The 18305-nt window shown below is 35.6% G+C and overlaps 8 protein-coding genes across 8 annotated transcripts; 3 read left to right on the forward strand and 5 right to left on the reverse strand. All coding sequences in view use genetic code 12, as the record gives it.

Annotated features, from left to right (window-relative positions):
* Positions 1-1970: 1970 nt before the first annotated feature.
* Positions 1971-3438, reverse strand: SRR1 (Srr1p). The gene has a single exon (XM_064880562.1). It carries the CDS (start codon positions 3235-3237, stop codon positions 2161-2163), a length of 1077 nt encoding a protein of 358 aa, XP_064740748.1. The 5' UTR covers positions 3238-3438; the 3' UTR covers positions 1971-2160.
* Positions 3439-6311: 2873 nt separating this feature from the next.
* MTG2 (putative GTPase) lies at positions 6312-7825 on the reverse strand (the record flags this gene model as incomplete). Its single annotated transcript, XM_064879721.1, has 2 exons — positions 6312-7314; positions 7414-7825. 2 exons carry the CDS (start codon positions 7823-7825, stop codon positions 6473-6475), a joined length of 1254 nt encoding a protein of 417 aa, XP_064740749.1. The 3' UTR covers positions 6312-6472.
* Positions 7826-8234: 409 nt separating this feature from the next.
* Positions 8235-9716, forward strand: DBP8 (ATP-dependent RNA helicase). The gene has a single exon (XM_064880563.1). It carries the CDS (start codon positions 8361-8363, stop codon positions 9687-9689), a length of 1329 nt encoding a protein of 442 aa, XP_064740750.1. The 5' UTR covers positions 8235-8360; the 3' UTR covers positions 9690-9716.
* Positions 9573-10562, reverse strand: RJT21DRAFT_9727 (uncharacterized protein). The gene has a single exon (XM_064885732.1). It carries the CDS (start codon positions 10347-10349, stop codon positions 9771-9773), a length of 579 nt encoding a protein of 192 aa, XP_064740751.1. The 5' UTR covers positions 10350-10562; the 3' UTR covers positions 9573-9770.
* A 1-nt stretch (position 10563) lies between these two features.
* On the forward strand, positions 10564-12580 carry BRF1 (transcription factor TFIIIB subunit). The gene has a single exon (XM_064885733.1). It carries the CDS (start codon positions 10641-10643, stop codon positions 12399-12401), a length of 1761 nt encoding a protein of 586 aa, XP_064740752.1. The 5' UTR covers positions 10564-10640; the 3' UTR covers positions 12402-12580.
* Positions 12581-12874: 294 nt separating this feature from the next.
* RJT21DRAFT_117046 (uncharacterized protein) lies at positions 12875-13308 on the reverse strand. Its single transcript, XM_064880564.1, has one exon. The coding sequence runs from the start codon at positions 13141-13143 to the stop codon at positions 12976-12978; it is 168 nt and encodes a 55-aa protein (XP_064740753.1). The 5' UTR covers positions 13144-13308; the 3' UTR covers positions 12875-12975.
* Positions 13309-14557: 1249 nt separating this feature from the next.
* Positions 14558-16931, forward strand: SDA1 (Sda1p). Its single transcript, XM_064880565.1, has one exon. The coding sequence runs from the start codon at positions 14622-14624 to the stop codon at positions 16863-16865; it is 2244 nt and encodes a 747-aa protein (XP_064740754.1). The 5' UTR covers positions 14558-14621; the 3' UTR covers positions 16866-16931.
* On the reverse strand, positions 16932-18223 carry HMO1 (Hmo1p). Its single transcript, XM_064880566.1, has one exon. It carries the CDS (start codon positions 17905-17907, stop codon positions 17029-17031), a length of 879 nt encoding a protein of 292 aa, XP_064740755.1. The 5' UTR covers positions 17908-18223; the 3' UTR covers positions 16932-17028.
* Positions 18224-18305: the final 82 nt, after the last annotated feature.

Raw genomic sequence — 18305 nt, forward strand, 5'->3', positions numbered from 1 at the left:
GTGCATAATATTTTCAGCCGTTGATATCATTGTTAATTGTAGTAATCAATAGAACTAGACATGTCTGCTTGGTAATTATAAATCGAGTTTGTAAGTAACAGAATCTTGTCATTGATCTTGAACTTGAACTATGATATGATAATCACATTTCGACCAGATTGCTCATATAATATAATCATATATAGTCATATATAGTCATATATAATTCCTCTATTGATTTACCGTACACTCAATATGATATCTGCTGTCAGTTTGATTATCTGAAAGGATTATCTTATGATGTTTACCTCTATAACATATCGTGCATTGTTCCAGAATATGTAATCTACTCTAGGTCATGTAGTTTGCCTCATAATCTGACTCTTAACCGAGATTGAAAGTGAATGGTTCTGTTACAATGAATTAATGGCAGAATGTAAAACAGTAGCAATTTTGATACCACAACGATATATTTGGAAAAGATAAAATTTTGTGGTCCAGTTTACAAATCTCTGTGATACGTATTCATGAATTTATGAAATGAAAAATAATCAGGCGCTACCATGACTCATTTCAATGCTTAAATAATGGTGCAACTGTAACTCAACAACCCTCTCTAGGCTTAGCTTCAGACCAGTTTCAGAAATGAGCTAATACCACCCCTAATTCAATCATGAAACAAATTAAGAAATAAGGTGTTGAAGATGACGAGTAATTTGTAAATTTGAGAATTAATATAGTTTCAGTCTACTTCCAATTACGTTTACTACTTATTATACGGTGGACGGCAAGACCTTCGATAGTTAATGATCATATGACAATATAAAATTAACTCTAAATTTCATTGTTTGAAGACATCTTGCCATAAAACCGTTACACAAACTATGTTAATGAATAAAGGTGCAATAAATTAAGATTTAAAGTTCATCTACGTCAAGTGCTTCTTCCCCTTAATAATTTTTCCGTTAACTACCGTTGTAACGAAGTAGAATGAAAGGGAGGTTACAAAATGTTTCAATTAAAAAAGTTTATGTACAGCTGCAAATGGATTCCGCATGCATGAACGGGAATAAAACCGAAAACGATTCTGAGATTGCCTGTAAACTAAAATCGGAGCTCCGAATAGAATTAAGAGGTTTAGTATCACAATATCAAAGCCCGGGGGAAAATATACACTACTCCAACACTTTATTCATACAATATTTCTTTTTATAAAATTTTCATGCAGGGTAGTCGGAAAATATTAGGTACAAAAGCACCTTTTCACGCAAGCTTAATATACCGAAAGATCTTTAGGAATAGTTCGGAATATGTAGGGCTTTGTGTGTTGTATAAGGTTTACATAATAGTCCGAATGCCTTTCATAGCTTTGTCAACATACGATAAACATCTCAGAACATTTAGACAATAGTAAAGTATGGTGTGATGATTTACTTAGTGATCCTCATCGCAAAATTTAACTATATTGTTAGGGGGTCGCGCGTCATTGTTCATCGGTAGATTGAACTAAGAAAATGTTAAATAGCTGATCTTGGCTAGATAAGGAATATTCTGTGATACTTAAGTAGTGACCCCACTTGTATTTTTGGGGGCATGTAGTGAAGGTTGGCATTGCTACAGTATTCGTTTATTGTGTGTTTGTATTATCTCTTCGATTTTCTATTTTACCTTAATTCTACGCATTGAGCAGTTCACCTGATGACATTAATTATCGTTCAATCAAGCAAAAAATTGACAGATACTTTTAGCAAGAATTTTGACCGCGGTATAGTCTTGTGAGTTTGATATAGTTTTTTTTGTTTGCTTGCTATGACAAGTTTGCTGGCGGAAAATTTAGCAGCTATCTTTACCTTGCTTGCTGGGCAACTGTACAAGGCGATATTATACGTCACAAATAGCAACATTTTTGCGGTTTATTGTGTAACTTAAAATCAAAGATGATCTTCTACATAATAAAATGTTTAGTTAAGAAATTTCATTAATAAATAAATAATGCCAATAAATAATATATATGGTACAATTGTAAAAAAATCTATAAACCCTTAAAATAAAGTCGTAACATCATTAAATATAATCTAAGCCGAATTAAACAGGTAAGAAAATAGCAATAGTAAAATTAGTGTCATAATAGCGATAATGTACAAATGAAATTAGTGTAGTGTAAACGATATTATCAGGCAATCATCCTTGCCTTAATTCGATAATCTTATCAATTGTATTTGAGAAGTAATCGTATTTGTAACCCAAAGGTTTACTGAATGTATGGTCTATCCCAATTTCACTGTAAAGCTCCAAATCTTCTGGCAAACTACGAGTTGTCACAGCAATTATACCCATATCTTTAAAATTCTTAGTATTGTTGTGATGAATCTTATGGGGTTTTGAAGCCATGTGTGAGTGAGAATGACGATGAGTGTGCCTCAATGAACAAGCGATATCAATTCCTGTTACTTCAGGCATTTCAATGTCAAGAAATAACATATCTACTTCATGATTGTTGAGATATTGCATAACCTTTGTAGAATCTTGAAGAGACTTTACAGAACTCTTTGGATATAATTTACTCAAGATTCTTTCTAAAATCTTAATATTGATAACATTATCATCGACAATAAGAAATTTGAAAGGAGTTAAATTGACTTTATAAGTAGCATTGGATGATAATGAGGATGAGGATGAAGATGCAGATGAAGCTAAGGTTAAGGCAATATTTTTACTTTCTGGCTCTTCAACTGGCGAGATGACTTGGCAAGGTTCTGGCATAGAACGTATATTAGTAAAACGATTATTTGATAAAAGATATGAATCCAGACAAATACTAGTATGATCAGTAACTGCAGTTTGTTCATATTCCTGATGTGACTTATCTTCATCTTCAGTATTACTTGAATAATCCAAAGGAGGAGAATTTAATTGAAAAGTATCAGTTCCATCATTGTTACTATTATATGAAGCAATGCTTGATACCGTGCTAATGGATAATTTAGGTTTAATTATGGAAAAATAATCATCATTATAAGTTTCATTGATGTTATTAGGTAATGAGGTTGAGTAATAGTATGGAGTTGGTGGTGTACGAACTAAACAATCAGAAAAACTGGATGAATTGGTTCTAGTCATTATAGTGCTTGCATTACTAGATGACCTCGACGTTGAAGTACTTTTATCGGTGGTAGTCATACTAGCAGATGGATTTGGACCACTAATACCACTAATATTTATGTGATATGGAAGACGTTCTTTTTCCATATCTAACATTGAAACTAACAATTACAAATAGTTGACATATATGAATTAAATAGAATTAATAGTAATTGTTAATAATTATAGAATTCTTATCTATCGTAACACCATATCTAAAAGTTAGGCAACATCAAGAATGTGGAATTACCATTCATTATATATTTATTTCAATTCCCTAATATATTGATTTGCTTCCATTCTTCTAGCAAACATTTTTTAAGGGAAACCGCCTTTGCAGCTTTGTGTTAAAATAAAAAGAAAGAAAAAAAAATTAAAAATAAAAATAAAAAAAATAAAAAATAAAAAATAAGAATAAAAGAATAGCAAGATGCGTTTTGTGTCCTTACAGTTCCTAGTTGCGCATAACAAAATCAAAATTGCCAATTTCGGGAAAAAAATCTTAAGGACGGGCTTTGGAACTTGTCTTAAAAAAAATATTTCTACGTATTCTACTATAGCTAAATGTAACAGTAATCTCGTGTTGTGCAACATGAAGATCTCAGCCATATGCTTTCCTACTGGGGATGCGGAATTTATTCCGAAGAAGACTATACATCGGTCTGGCGATATTCTAATTTAAGTTATGATAGATGATGTAATTAATACGGCAGTTGGTCCTAATGTAATTCTGAACTAGGTAGTCTCTCCTCTTTAGTTGTTAGGTATAAGCACACATGGTCTACATAGTAACTTGAATCGCCGTTGTTTTCTTTTGGAATGCAGTATGCCACCTGAGGCCAACTTCTCCAACTTTTAATTGAAATGGGTTTAATTTAAGTCAAGATGGCTCCTTATGCTCGAGCCGAATTCGATTTGAAATCGAAGTCTTGATTCGGTGGTCAGAGTTTTTATTTGAAGTTGGAGAATAACGGCTCATTTCATTTCAAGTGCCTAAAATCCAACTGTTCGCAGCCGACATATTCGTACACGATAACACGCTATACTTGCTTAATGTTGTATAAGCGAAAGACATTTGACTAACACTACCATTTGGGTTTGTTGTTACTAAAATACAGAAGAAGCTTATTGTTACTTTCATACTCCATGTTTGATACCATTCTTGCAAATTTACCTTTGCGACCAATTTTGATCACTATTTGGAATTTGCAGTTTTAAGGCCAAATGAAGGTCTTCACTATTTGAATATTTGCTTAATTAGGAGAAATCAAGTGCAGCAGCAAGTACAAGTAAGTCTAAGTACTTGCAATCTTTTGTGTTGACAAACACGTCTTTACAATGGTTTATCGTGTAAAATTTTACGTCTAGTTGAGATTTGAGAGTCTATACAATAGATAAGTGTCGACGACAGTACTTATGTAAATTCTTTAGCAGCTATTGTTTTACGATCTTAAAGAATTAGAACAATAAGTTTCAAACAGGGGAAAATAAAAATGTGTGTATGATCCAGGAATGATCACGAACCGACTATGTCAAATCACAATGACTTACATATTCTTTTCTGTACATATTGAAATCATTATGTAAGATGCTTATCAACCTGGAAATGTACCTGACCATTGAAATACTATGGTTCCTGATTGCATATTGTATTGTCAATTCAGGTACAGATAGTTAACTCTCTACAATGATAAAACAATTGAACACCATGTAACCCCTGGCTATTTTTACAATTCTGATTTAGTGCTCAGGGAAAATAAAAGTGCAAGAAGAAGCGCATTTTCTAGTTGAGAAAAATTCATTTACGGTGAGATTAGATTCAATTTCAGGTCCCGTAGTAAATGAATTTAATGTAAATCTTAAATTTAAAGTAAATTAAAGTTCTTAAACTTTTTACATCCCTTTATTCTGATTCTAATGGTTATGTCAGTTAATCGAATGATCTTCTTCATCAAACTGACCTCATAGCAAGATAGTATGCTTTTGCTATGACTATTTCTGCCGACTTTACCGACTATGCAGAAAACTTGGATCCATCGCTGCACAAAATCCCTTTCTCCCCACTTCACACAAGAAAAAATATATTTTTTCATTCACAAAGCTGCTTATTTTATAATTCAAAACCTTCTTTTCAAACCACTTTTTATATGAGAGGTCCGCCTTTAGGACTGATTTTATCGGAAACATTGCTATTTCCTACTTTTTCCTAGGGACAAGAAAATTTAGTAGTGTAATTGTATTCAAATCTAGTTATAGTGACATATTAGAATCGATGATTCATGAGAGATATAGCGCGAGTTTCAGGCGACTTTCCTACTCTACTTTGCTGTTGCATGATCGCATCTTGTGCCTTCTACACACCCAAGCTTTGACTAATCGTCGTTAGCCACCAAAACTATGTGTATATCTCTTGGCCACCTCTTTTTTTTTTCAGTGTATTTATATTTTTTAAGGCACTTTATTATTTTTGTTGACCGTGCGCTTACGACGGGAGGGTGCGATGAAATGGGAAAGTGGTAGAGAGATTCCAATAAAAACTGAGATGATTTGAATCTGCAAGTGAACAAACAACACATTTTAATCTACTGTGAATTGTCCTATGGTTATTGTAAAATGGTGTTTTCCTGCATTGTGTATATATAAATCATATTTCCATAAGAGTTAATCCCATAGTAGGTGCATACTTGCATTAGTTTGTTCGCCTGGCATCATCGGTATTGTAACAGGCACCATATTTCCTTAGTCATGGCATATTCCCGTCTCTAGCCGACACAAACATTCCACTAATCACTATGAACTATGAACTAGTAAAACCTAATATATGGATCATATAAACTAATACAATTTATTACCGAGACTTATCTAAAGCGTATAGAGGCAAATTAAAATTACAATTCTAACTTTTCATTGTTGCCGATAAGTTAAATCTTTTGGTATACTTTTACGTAAATTATTTTTTTTCGTAATTTCCAACTGTCAAATAATTAGTTACTGGGGGGTAGGATTATTCGGTATATAATAAATATAACTTAATTAATACGAATTGAGTAAGGTTACATCGGATGAAGCGCAATTATTTGGTTTAGGGATCATTCTTCTTTTGGAGATCGATGTAGTATCTTTGTCGCTTAATTCAGTTTCGTAAATTTTTGGTCCAATATCTTACAAAAATTTAAAATTTAGTAACTTTTTTCCTTTCCTTTTTCTATTAAAATATGGCGTGCCTATTTAGTCTCATACCTATGACGTAAAACTGGTCTCAAAGTATTTTGCGCTTTTATGTTTATCTGATTGTTCAATTTACATTACGATGATCTAATTATAGACTATTTACAAATTCATTATCATGCTTCTACTTACTCAGATAAGCAATTTCACTCATTAACTTAATACAAGTTTCAATGTTCTGACCCTTCATAGCACATACAGGGACTATTTTCCAATCTCTGTCCTCGGTGTATTTCCTCAACAATTCATAATTTCCCCCGTTTTCACTTAAATCTGCTTTAGTTGCAACAATCAATATCTTCTTGTTTTTCATTCTCTGTTCACCAACCTCTTTTAATAATACTTCAAGACTCTTAACCGGGTCCTCTGCTTCCAAGGAAACTACAAACACTAAACCTCCACTTCTCTCTATATGTCTCAAAAAGTCTAATCCCATACCTTTATTATCGGACGCACCTTCGATGATTCCTGGAATATCAGCAACAGTAAAAGGATCCTTATCGATCGTAGTGAAAATCGTGCCTACTGTGGGTTGTAAAGTAGTAAATTCCCAGTGACCGATACGAGGTCTTGCTTTAGAAATAGCTCTTAATAAAGTGGATTTACCAGCATTGGGTAATCCTACAAGCCCTAAGTCGGCAATCAATTTCAATTCAAGTAAAAAGAATGATGTTAAACCTTCACGACCCTTTTTACTGAAGTTAGGATTTCTAATATCTTTGGTTAAGAAGTGCATGTTTCCCATTCCACCTTTCCCACCTTTTAATAAAAGCTGTGGTTTTGTAGTAGGCTTGTTAAGATCAAGACCCAATAATGGGAACTTATCAAATAGCAATTCTTCTTGAATAATTTCATGATCATAAATCTTTACCTTGTTATTTAAATCTCGAAAGTAAAATTTCTCTTCATAAGATTCTCTATCACCTTCTACAAAATTCCAACCTTCACCAACTGGATAACTACCTTCTCGAACCAATTGGATTTTGTCAGAATTATCACATTTAAGTTCTAATTGTATATCGTCTAAGTGAGAACCCTGCCTTCTACTTAAATACTTCTTAAGACTCAATGGATCAGGAATCCATTTTATAGTTGTTCCCACTGGGATTTCAATTATCACATCATCACCTCTTTTACCATCTAACTGAGAGGTTCTTCCGGGGACACCATTCTTTGCTTCATAATTTCTTTTCAATCTATGTAAAGAACTCAAGTTTTTATCAACAACTGTAAAATAAATAGATCCTCCATCACCCCCATCACCTCCATCTGGTGGGCCTTGAGTGGTTCGGGCATCTCGAAAGAAAGATATTGCTCCATTTCCACCTCGACCACTTCTACATCTTATGACCTTTAAATCGATGAACGTTCTATTTTCAACCTTCTTACCTCGATTGACCAAGGTTTGTAGGTGATTACTATAGAAAACATGATGAACATGATGTGAATTCCCTTCAAAATAGTCTGTAAGCGACATCACTCGATCATCGTACCCCCATTTATCTGTTCCCTTTTCGTAATATTTGATTTTAGCTTCTCCAGTTTTTGCATTCCGTACCACCCCCACAGGCAAGGTATTATCCGGTAATTCCGTTGATATATTATGGTTAACTGTGGGATATAAATCTCTTTCTTTTTTAATTACTGGCTCTGTCTCAGCTTCAACTTCCACAGCTTCTTCTGGATCTATAGGTAATTCTTCTTCCACTTGATTCTGATATTCAAACCTTATGTCAGGGTAGTTTCGAGCTAATTTTCTGGTTAAAGACACAAAAGATCGTGTCCTCCCTAAAGCACTAACTCCCACTCGATATCTAGCGGGCCCAAACAACATTATTTACTAATACTTAGTGATACTTGTAAGCACTTTGGTCAGTAGAATTTTCACTCTGATATCCGACTCTCTGAAAATTTTGCTCACGTGAAAACATTGAAAATTTATTTACATTTAAAAAAAATTTAGTGATGATCATCGCCAGTAACTCACTACATTTAAAGATATAACACAAACTATGTCATTTGAAGCATTGGGTATAGCCAGATGGCTCGATGAGGCACTCGCCTCTATGAAAATACATACTCCTACAGCCATTCAACAGGCTTGTATACCTAAAATTCTTAAGGGACATGATTGTATAGGAGGAGCTAAAACTGGTAGTGGTAAGACCATTGCGTTTGGATTACCGATGTTATCACAATGGTCAGAAGATCCATTTGGGATATTTGGGTTAGTTCTTACTCCTACTCGTGAATTGGCTCTTCAAATAGCCGAACAATTTGCAGCTTTGGGAGCTTCTATGAATATTCGTATAGCAGTAGTTGTTGGAGGTGAAGACTTTGTACAACAGGCTATCAATTTAAAAAATAAACCTCATTTTGTAATTGCCACTCCAGGTAGATTGGCAGATCATATATTGAATAGTGGAGAAGAAACCATAGAAGGGTTAAGACGAGTTAAATATTTAGTGTTGGATGAAGCAGATAGACTTCTTAGTAATAGTTTTGGTAGTGATTTAGAGAGGTGTTTTTCAGCCTTACCTAGCTCTGACTCAAGACAAACTTTATTATTTACTGCTACAGTTACTGATGCTGTGAGAGCGTTGAAGGATAAACCTGTTCCTTCCAATAAACCTCCCGTATTTATTCATGAAGTAGAAAATATCGATAATATTGCCATTCCATCAACATTAGCATTACACTATGTGTTTGTACCTTCATATGTGAAAGAAGCATATTTGCATAGTATTTTAAGTTTAGAAACATTTAAGAATTCAACATCAATCATATTTGTTAATCGAACATCTCAGGCTGAAGTATTAAGAAGAATGTTACGAAAGTTGGACTTTCGAGTTGCCTCATTACATTCAGAAATGCCCCAATCGGAAAGAACCAATAGTTTACATAGATTCAAAGCGGGAGCAGCCAAAGTTTTAATAGCCACAGATGTAGGATCTAGAGGGTTGGATATACCGACAGTCGAATTAGTAGTTAATTTCGATATCCCAGCTGATCCTGATGATTTCATTCATAGAGTTGGTAGAACAGCAAGAGCGGGAAGAAAAGGTACTTCGATCTCCATTGTTGCTGAAAAGGATATTGATAGAATCAAGTCGATAGAAGAGAGAATCAATAAGCAAATGACTTTATTAGAAGAAATTGATGATGATAAAGTTATTAAGGATTCCTTAACTGCATCAAGTGTGGCCAAGAGAGAATCGTTAATGGAGATGGACAAGGAGAACTTTGGGCTGAAACGGAAGATTAACAAGCTGAAGGTATCTAAGGTAGAGAAACCATCTAAGAAGAAGCATACACACAAGCACAAGCACAAGCCACAGTAAAAGTCAAAGTCAAAGTCAAAGTCAAAGTCAAAGTCAAAGTAAAGTTTATTTATATTCCCCATATATTTATGTACTATATATCTACGACTGTTCAATATACCCTTGAACTATCAAACTTATACTAGCCCCCATTAGTGTTATAATTACGCAGGTCATACATATGACGGTAGCGAAATTGTTGAAACTATAAGTATCGATCTTATGATTAGCATATCTCGTTACTGTTATAAAGTAGTTGACGGCACTTAGCACCAATGTAGCCAATGCAAGTATTAACAATATATATGAAACCACTGTAGAATATAAGGACGCATTAAAGTGACTATGAGGAGGACTAGTAGGAGTCGTCTTCTCACCACTAGAATCAAATTTGAAATTAACAATAATCCCTAAAGCTGTAAAGAATAACGACGTAGAGAATCGTATGAAAGTTAAGCAAGTACGTTCCAGTTGGAGCACATCCCGGGGCTCTGATGCAGAAACCTTCATAACTAAAGTATAGGGAAAGCTGCCCAACAACGCCAGTTGCTCATTTACCACCATAAACTTAGTGTCATCACCCACCCTGGAGAACTTACGATGAATGATGTGCATCTCCTCTATGTGCTCCTCCTGCTGAGGATGAAATAACCTGACCTGATCTTCCAAGTCGTGCGACATCGTAGCTACACTAATTACTCTGCTCTATGACTGGTACTACTGTAACAATGTCACAATGTCACACTATCACTACTGTATCACTACAGTGTCCGTACTATCGCAGTGTCTGTCTGCGTATCTACCGAAGCTCCTTAACTATTCGCAGTGTCTGGGGAAAAGTCGTGTCCGTGCCCAGTCATCTGCCGTTACAAATTTCTTTTTTTTTTGTTTTTACTTATCTCTGTTTACTTTAACTGTTATAGCCATACATAAGCATAAACTAATAAGTATATACTATAGCCAGTAGTTGGTATGAGCGTGAAAAGTCATGGGGCCAAAAAGTGCCGTAACTGTGGGCATTCCAATTTCATAGTGGACCGTTTTACAGCTGCAGGAGACTTGTCGTGTTCAAGATGTGGGTTAGTTCAAGAAGAAAATCCTATCGTTAGTGAAGTTCAATTTGGTGAATCTTCTTCAGGAGCTGCTATGGTTCAAGGTGCTATGGTAGCACATGATCAAGCAAGAGCATCATATGGAGGTAATAGACAAAATGCAATGGAAAGTAGAGAACAAACCATTTTAAATGGGAAAAGAAAAATTCGTAGAATTGCTGCTGCATTGAAGATTCCTGATTATATAGCAGAATCTGCTGGTTCATGGTTTAAATTAGCATTAACTCAAAACTTTGTTCAAGGGAGAAGATCTCAGAATGTATTGGCTGCTTGTTTGTATGTAGCTTGTAGAAAGGAAAGGACTCATCATATGTTAATTGATTTTAGTTCTCGATTACAGATTTCAGTTTATTCTTTAGGTGCTACATTTCTTAAGATGGTCAAAGCCTTAAATATTAGTCAATTACCTATTTCTGATCCTTCATTATTTATTCAACATTTTGCTGAGAAATTAGACTTTAAAGATCAACTTACTAAAGTAGTTAAAGATGCTGTACGATTATCTCATAGAATGTCAGATGATTGGATTAAAGAAGGTAGAAGACCAGCCGGTATTGCTGGTGCATGTGTTTTATTAGCAGCTAGAATGAATAACTTTAGAAGAACTCATTCAGAAATAGTGGCAGTAGCCCATGTTGGAGAAGAAACTTTACAACGAAGATTGAATGAATTCAAGAAGACTAAATCGGGAACTTTAACCGTTAATGATTTCCGAGAAGTTGAAATAGATGAGAAGGCTAATCCTCCATCATTTGATAAGAATCGTCGGATTGAAAAGCATTTACATCAGGCAGTACAAGAGAAGGAAGATCGATTAAGAAGATTACAACAATATGCTAAGGAGAATCGATTGAGAGCATCTGATGCTGAAGTACTAGCTCTTCAATCCTCTAGTGAAGTAAAGAAAGATCCTTCTGGAGAACTTCGAAGTGAACAATTGGAATCTAATAAGAAATCCGGACCTCAAGATAAAGATAAAGAAGAAGATGATAAAGATTTATTATTAAGAACAATTCTTAGAGATTATGAAGTTTCTGAAGATATTATAGCTCAGGAATTAAAAGAGATTTTAAATCGTAAGACAGCTCAATTAAAAGGTTCAACATATGTAATTCCATCTGAATCAAGTAAAGCTGCAGATAAGACTGTTAAAGAAAAGGAAAACTTAGATTGGCCAAAGAATTTAGATAAATTACCTACTACGGCTGATGTGTTGGCTAAGGTTAGTTCTAGTGTTGAATTGACAGAAGAAGATGATGATGATATTGTATTGGAAAGTGAATTAACTCCAAGGGAAAAGGAAATGAAGGAAAGAATATGGACAGGATTAAATCATGACTTTATAATTGAGCAAGAGAAGAAACGATTAAAGCAAGAAGCAGATGAATTAACTGGTAATACATCTGGTACTAATCGAAGAAAAAGACAAAAGGCAAGTACTCCAGCCGTTATAAATGATTTAGGAGTTAGTTCAGCATTAGCTAGTATTGAAGTTGATGAAAAGACAGGTGAGCCATTGAATGCAGCTGAGAGTGCTAAGTTGATGTTATCAAAGAAGTCATTTTCAAAGAAGATTAATTATGCCACACTTGGAGATTTATTATCACGGTCAGGAATATGACCATTACTATATTTATGAATTATATACCCATATTAGTAGTAAATATAAGCGTACAGATGTATATGGAAATCACTATGTGTATAGTTTTACAGTCAGTTAGAGTATATGAATTACATATAACATACTGTATATATTTTGAGTATATAACAATTTTATATTTATCCCCTAAAATTATCAGTACTAAATATCCTAGACTGTGTTTGAACATTAATATTATCTGCTGCTGATGTAGAGCGCAACAAGGTTTTAATTAGATAATTTTTTCTTGCTATTCTTATAATATACAAAATATACTAAATTTTCAAAAAAGTTCTAAGAGTGTTAGTATTAAGCTAGATAGTTAGAATGTGAGTATAAATGTCAACTAAGTTCAATGTAAGAAAAAGGAAAAGTATATCTCAAAAGAATATGAACATTGCGAAACATAATCCAATAGCTTCGCGTACACATCGAGAAAAAACATTTACCATATCTTATATCATGGGAATCATAGTATTAATTAGTAAAAATTTCGAAATGTGGGAATTCGTCGCGCTTATATACTTTTTGTCAGTTTTTACAGCCAAAATATTAACTACATAGAAATATAATATAGTATATATTGGATAACTATAAGCTTTATATATAAGTTTCTCCTAAAATTATTAGTACTAAATATCCTATCACGTAAAAGCAATACTGTTTCCGTAATCAATAACCTTATCAAACACATTGTTCCTCCAATAATTGGAATTCGTGTCATCGAAAATAACTATAATGGTGTTAGTATTAAGCTAAATAGATAGAATGTGAGTATAAATAAAAATGGCAAAAAATGAAATCACGAAATATAAGTAACTGAGTCACAAGCAACACACAAGCATATACCTGACATACTTAAAAGCTTCCTTAAAAGATAGACTTGCCTCATAGAAATCATAATAGTAAAAATTTCGAAATGTGGGAATTCGTCGCGCTTATATACTTTTTGTCAGTTTTTTACGGCCAAATATAATTAGATACATAGAAATATAATATAGTATATATTGGATAAAGATAAGCTCTATAAATAAGTATCTCCTAAAATTATTAGTACTAAATATCCTAGACTGTGTTTGAACATTAACATTAATAATATTCTTAAGCCAATTTAAAAATTACGCTAACTTTCAAAAATTAACGTCGACTTTCATTCCATAGGAGAATTTAGATGCCATAGGAGAATTTGGGAGTCACGACAGGTGTACTTTGAAGAAAGCAATCCCCAAATACAAAAATGTACAAAGGGTGTTAGTATTAAGCTAAATAGATAGTAGATTTAGTGGTACAAATGGTCCTAAAAGTATACAATCCCATAACGGCTCCGATACTTGAAAGAGAAAATGGGTTGTCGGATAGCGTTTTTTACTCCCTGTTCATTTATATACTAGTTTTTTTCAGAGCCAAAGGTTCTCAAATTGTTCGGATGTGGTAGTGGAAATGTACCATTGAAGAATTTAATAGATATTAACCATACTCCATTTCTCTATTATTACGGCTATTTTAGTGACCCGATGGGGCTGGGATTTTATTTAGTGGAAGAGTATATTAAAGATGAGAGCAATTCAATACTTTGCCAAGGGAATCCCTCAATAAAGTCCATCAAATAGGATTGGTGCATGGTGATATTCATTCACATAATATACTCTACGAGAAGCATAGAGATCGAGTCTTCTTAATAGATTTTGGAAAATCTACCTTTATCTTATTGAAAACAGCATAGAAACTGACAGGTTAGATTTGGAAAGAAGGGACTAAATAATTTGGGAATTTGTCAGACATATATACTTATTGTCAGCCAAACAAATGAATTTACTAACTGCATCTGATAGAAATATAATATAGTGTATATAGGATAAATAGATGCTTTATACTAAACAGCCTATTCTTGGAAGATAGGTGTACATCGAAGCAATTCTATATAATATGATATAAGATATATGATATACGATATACGATACCTCTCCACAGTGAGTATCTACAGTATATCTGTATTCCATATAACAAAGAGACTGTAACGTATCTATATCCCTACAGCTTTTGTTGTGTCGCACTCATTTTGCAGTAATTGAGTGTCGCTAAATTTTCTGAGATGAGCAAAAAAAATTATCGCTAGCGACCATAGTTAAAGCAGACAACTCCACTAAGAACTCCACCAACACCACTAACTCCACTACCACCACTACTAAACATCACTACAGTATGGCCAAGAGAAGAAGAGCGGCAATGTTGCCCACCAATATCATCTTATTGCAGAACTTAGTACGTAGAGACCCTGAAGTTTACCACGATGAGTTTGCTCAGCAATATAGTCATTATCTCTCGTTACGAGATATCTTCTTAATGAACCCCAGTGCTTCCGACAAGGGCATAGAGTTTGGAGAATTAATCGGTTTCGTATCGGCCGTATGTGGTTGTTACCCTCAAGAAACTGCCACATTCCCTGATGACTTGAAGCAGCTTATTTTAGAGAATCACCGAGATTTATCACCAGAATTAAGAGAGAAGATCATTCAATGTTTAACCATGTTAAGAAACAAAGACGTTATAAGTGCTGAATCATTGATTCAGACTATCTTCCCATTGTTAACAGCCTATAGTGCCAGTAATTCCACTACCGGACAACACGTTAAGGCCCTCAGACATCAAATCTATAGTACATTAATATCCCTCTTGAAGTCCGTCAATACCGGAACAAAGAGTCAGAAACTTAACAGATCTACCCAAGCGCTTTTATTCAATTTGTTAGAACAAAGAGACAACCAGGGGCTTTGGGCCACTAAGTTAACCAGAGAATTATGGAGAAGAGGTATTTGGGATGATTCAAGAACAGTAGAAATCATGACTCAAGCAGCATTACATCCAGATGTCAAAGTTGCCGTGGCAGGAGCCAAGTTCTTTTTAGGAGCCGATAAGGAAAGAGAAGAAAACTTTGATGATAACTCATCGGATGAAGATGGGTTCGATATGGGAGCCATGAAGCATAAGATGCAAGTCAATAAGAAATCCAAGAAGAAGTCGAAGAAGTTGGAACAGGCCGTCAAGACGTTAAAGAAGAAGAACAATTCCAAACTGTCGACCACCTACTTGAACTTCTCGGCTATTCATTTATTAAGAGATCCTCAAGGATTTGCTGAACAACTCTTTGATAATCATCTCAACAGTAAACATGCCAATAAGTTTGATTTGGATCAGAAGATCATGTTTATGAATTTGATCTCTCGATTGATCGGTACCCATAAGTTGACTGTCTTAGGGATCTATACCTTTTTCTTGAAATATTTAACTCCTAAACAGAGAAATGTTACTCAAATAATGGCTGCTTCTGCTCAAGCATCTCATGATTTAGTGCCTCCTGAATCCATTAGTCCAGTGATTCGAAAGATTGCTGATGAATTCGTTAGTGATGGGGTTGCTGCTGAAGTGGCCTCGGCGGGGATTAATACTATTCGAGAAATCTTAACCAGAGCTCCATTGGCTATTGAAAAGGATTTATTACAAGATCTTACTGAATATAAGGGATCTAAATCCAAAGCAGTTATGATGGCTGCCAGATCATTAATCTCATTGTATAGAGAAGTAGCCCCGGAAATGTTACAACGAAAGGATCGAGGTAAGACTGCCAGTATGGAATTACAACATGGAGAAAAGAAAGGAGGTCCACAATATGGTGTAGAACAAACTGTCAGATCCATTCCCGGGCTTGAGTTGTTGGCCAAATGGAGAAAGGAACAAGGGTTAGGTAATGAAGATGGCGAAGATGATGAAGCCAACTGGGAAGTGGATGAAGAAGACAATGCCAGTGACATTGAAGGCGACTGGGTGACTGTTGATTCCGATAAGGAGTACGATGTATCTGATTCTGACGATGAGCCAGTTGAAGAAGACAAGAACGAAAAGGATGACAATGACAATGACAATGAAGTGTCTGATCTCGAATTATCGTCCGATGACGAAGAGGAAGATGAAGAGGAATCCGAAAGACCAGCCAAGAAAGCCAAGATCGATACAGCTGCTGAAGAGACTGTTGATGCTGAGAAGGCCATGGCCGAGATGTTATCCAGCCGAATCTTAACCCCAGCGGATTTCGCCAAATTAGAAGAGTTAAGAACTCAGGCCGGAGTGGAGAAGTTGATGGGATCCAGACAAGCCAACGAAGAAGAAGTGGACTCCACCACATTAGTCGGTAAAGTCAAATATAAACAGTTGAGAGAAGAAAGAATCGCACAAGCTAAGGAAGGTAGAGAAGAAAGAGATAAGTTTGGATCGAGAAGAGGAAAGAGAGATGCTCCTCATTCGACTACCAATAAGGAGAAGGCCCGAAAGAAGAATTTTGTTATGATGATTCATAAGAAGGCCGTTCAAGGGAAGCAGAAGTTATCGCTTAGAGATAGACAGAAAGTGTTGAAGGCCCACATCACCAAACAGAAGAAGAAGGGCTATTAGTAGTTAGTTAAACATTTGTACATTAGGGTTATAATACAACAATGATATATAAAGATAAAGATAGAAATAGCAGCAGTAACAGTAAAACAAGTGAGAATCGAAATATGTAATAGCAGTAGAACAGCCCTGGCTGTTGGCGTAGGTGTTGGTTTAACTGTTGCGGTTAAACCTTCTTGAGTTTCTTCTCCTTTGGCTTGTCTGACTTTTCAGACTTACGTTTCTTCTCCTTCTTCTTAGGAGCCTCTTCGGTAGCAGCCACTGGTGGAAGAGTTGTTTGTGGCTGTGCTTGTGCTGGTGCTTGTGCTGGGGCTGCCTCATTCTTTTCCTTTTCCTTTTCCTTATCGGCGAATCCTCCAGCTGCTAACGTGGCCTTGTACTTTTCCTTTTCTACTTGATACTCCTTCAATTCAGTGGCATACTTCCTCTGCCATTGGGCCTTTTCTTCCGCACTGATGTTATCCCACTTCTCCTTAATGAGAGCATTCATATCACTAACAGTTAACGTGCCCAAGCCGGCCTTTTCCCTTTCGTCCTTAATAAGCTCACGCGTATGGAACAAATACGCAAAGTAGATGGTGAGTGGCTTCTTAGGGGCGTTTGGATCTCTTTCGACTTTCTTCTTTTTGGGTTTGGGTTCTTCTTCTTTGACTGGTGTAGTCGTAGTATCTTTAGTATCCTTAGTATCTTTAGTGGCTGATATGGTAGCGCTCGGCTTGGCAGTAGTAGTGGCAGGAGTCGTTGTGGTTGTTGTTTTTGAGGTAGTGGCAGCAGCAACAGGAGTAGTGGTGGCAGCCTTAGACGAAGACTTAGTTGAAGCAGATCCATTGGCTGCTACAGCTTTAGCAGTGGTAGATGACTCCTTAACGGCAGTGGCTACTGCCTTAACGGTGTCACTCAAAGTCGATAACGACGAAGTAGAAGAGGCACCTTCTTGAGTGACTTTATAGAAATTGACGGTAGCGGCCGCAGCATCCTGGGCGGCCTTGGACAATTCAAACAACGATGACACTAAGGCATCCTTAGCAGACTTGATATCCGACATTGATCAGTAAAAAATTAGGGGGGCAGGGTGGTGATATTGCGGGAGAAAAAACTATCGCTAACGGTAATGACAACAGGTCAGTAATTCGATTGAGTCGCTAAATTAGTTTGTGATAAATGTGACTAGTTGAGAAAGTACTCGGGGGACTACGGTGTGAGTGTATAGTTGTAGTAGTGAGTATGTAATGAGCACAGGGAAGATAATTTACCAGTCAATGGCAAATTGGTGTTGGGAAGTGTGGGGGGAGTTTGATGAGAGATAGGGAACAATTTACGGTAAGGAAAAAGAAGTAGGGAGGATGGGAAAAAAAAGTGGGAGGGAAAACGGCGTTGGTTCAGTAAATTTACAGGGAAAGAAAAGTTGCAGGGGCGCGCGGGTCAGTAAAAAAAAACTTTTGC

The sequence above is a fragment of the Scheffersomyces amazonensis genome (assembly GCF_036850825.1).
Source record: "Scheffersomyces amazonensis strain UFMG-HMD-26.3 chromosome Unknown RJT21scaffold_1, whole genome shotgun sequence".
NCBI classification, from domain to species: Eukaryota; Fungi; Ascomycota; class Pichiomycetes; order Serinales; family Debaryomycetaceae; genus Scheffersomyces; species Scheffersomyces amazonensis.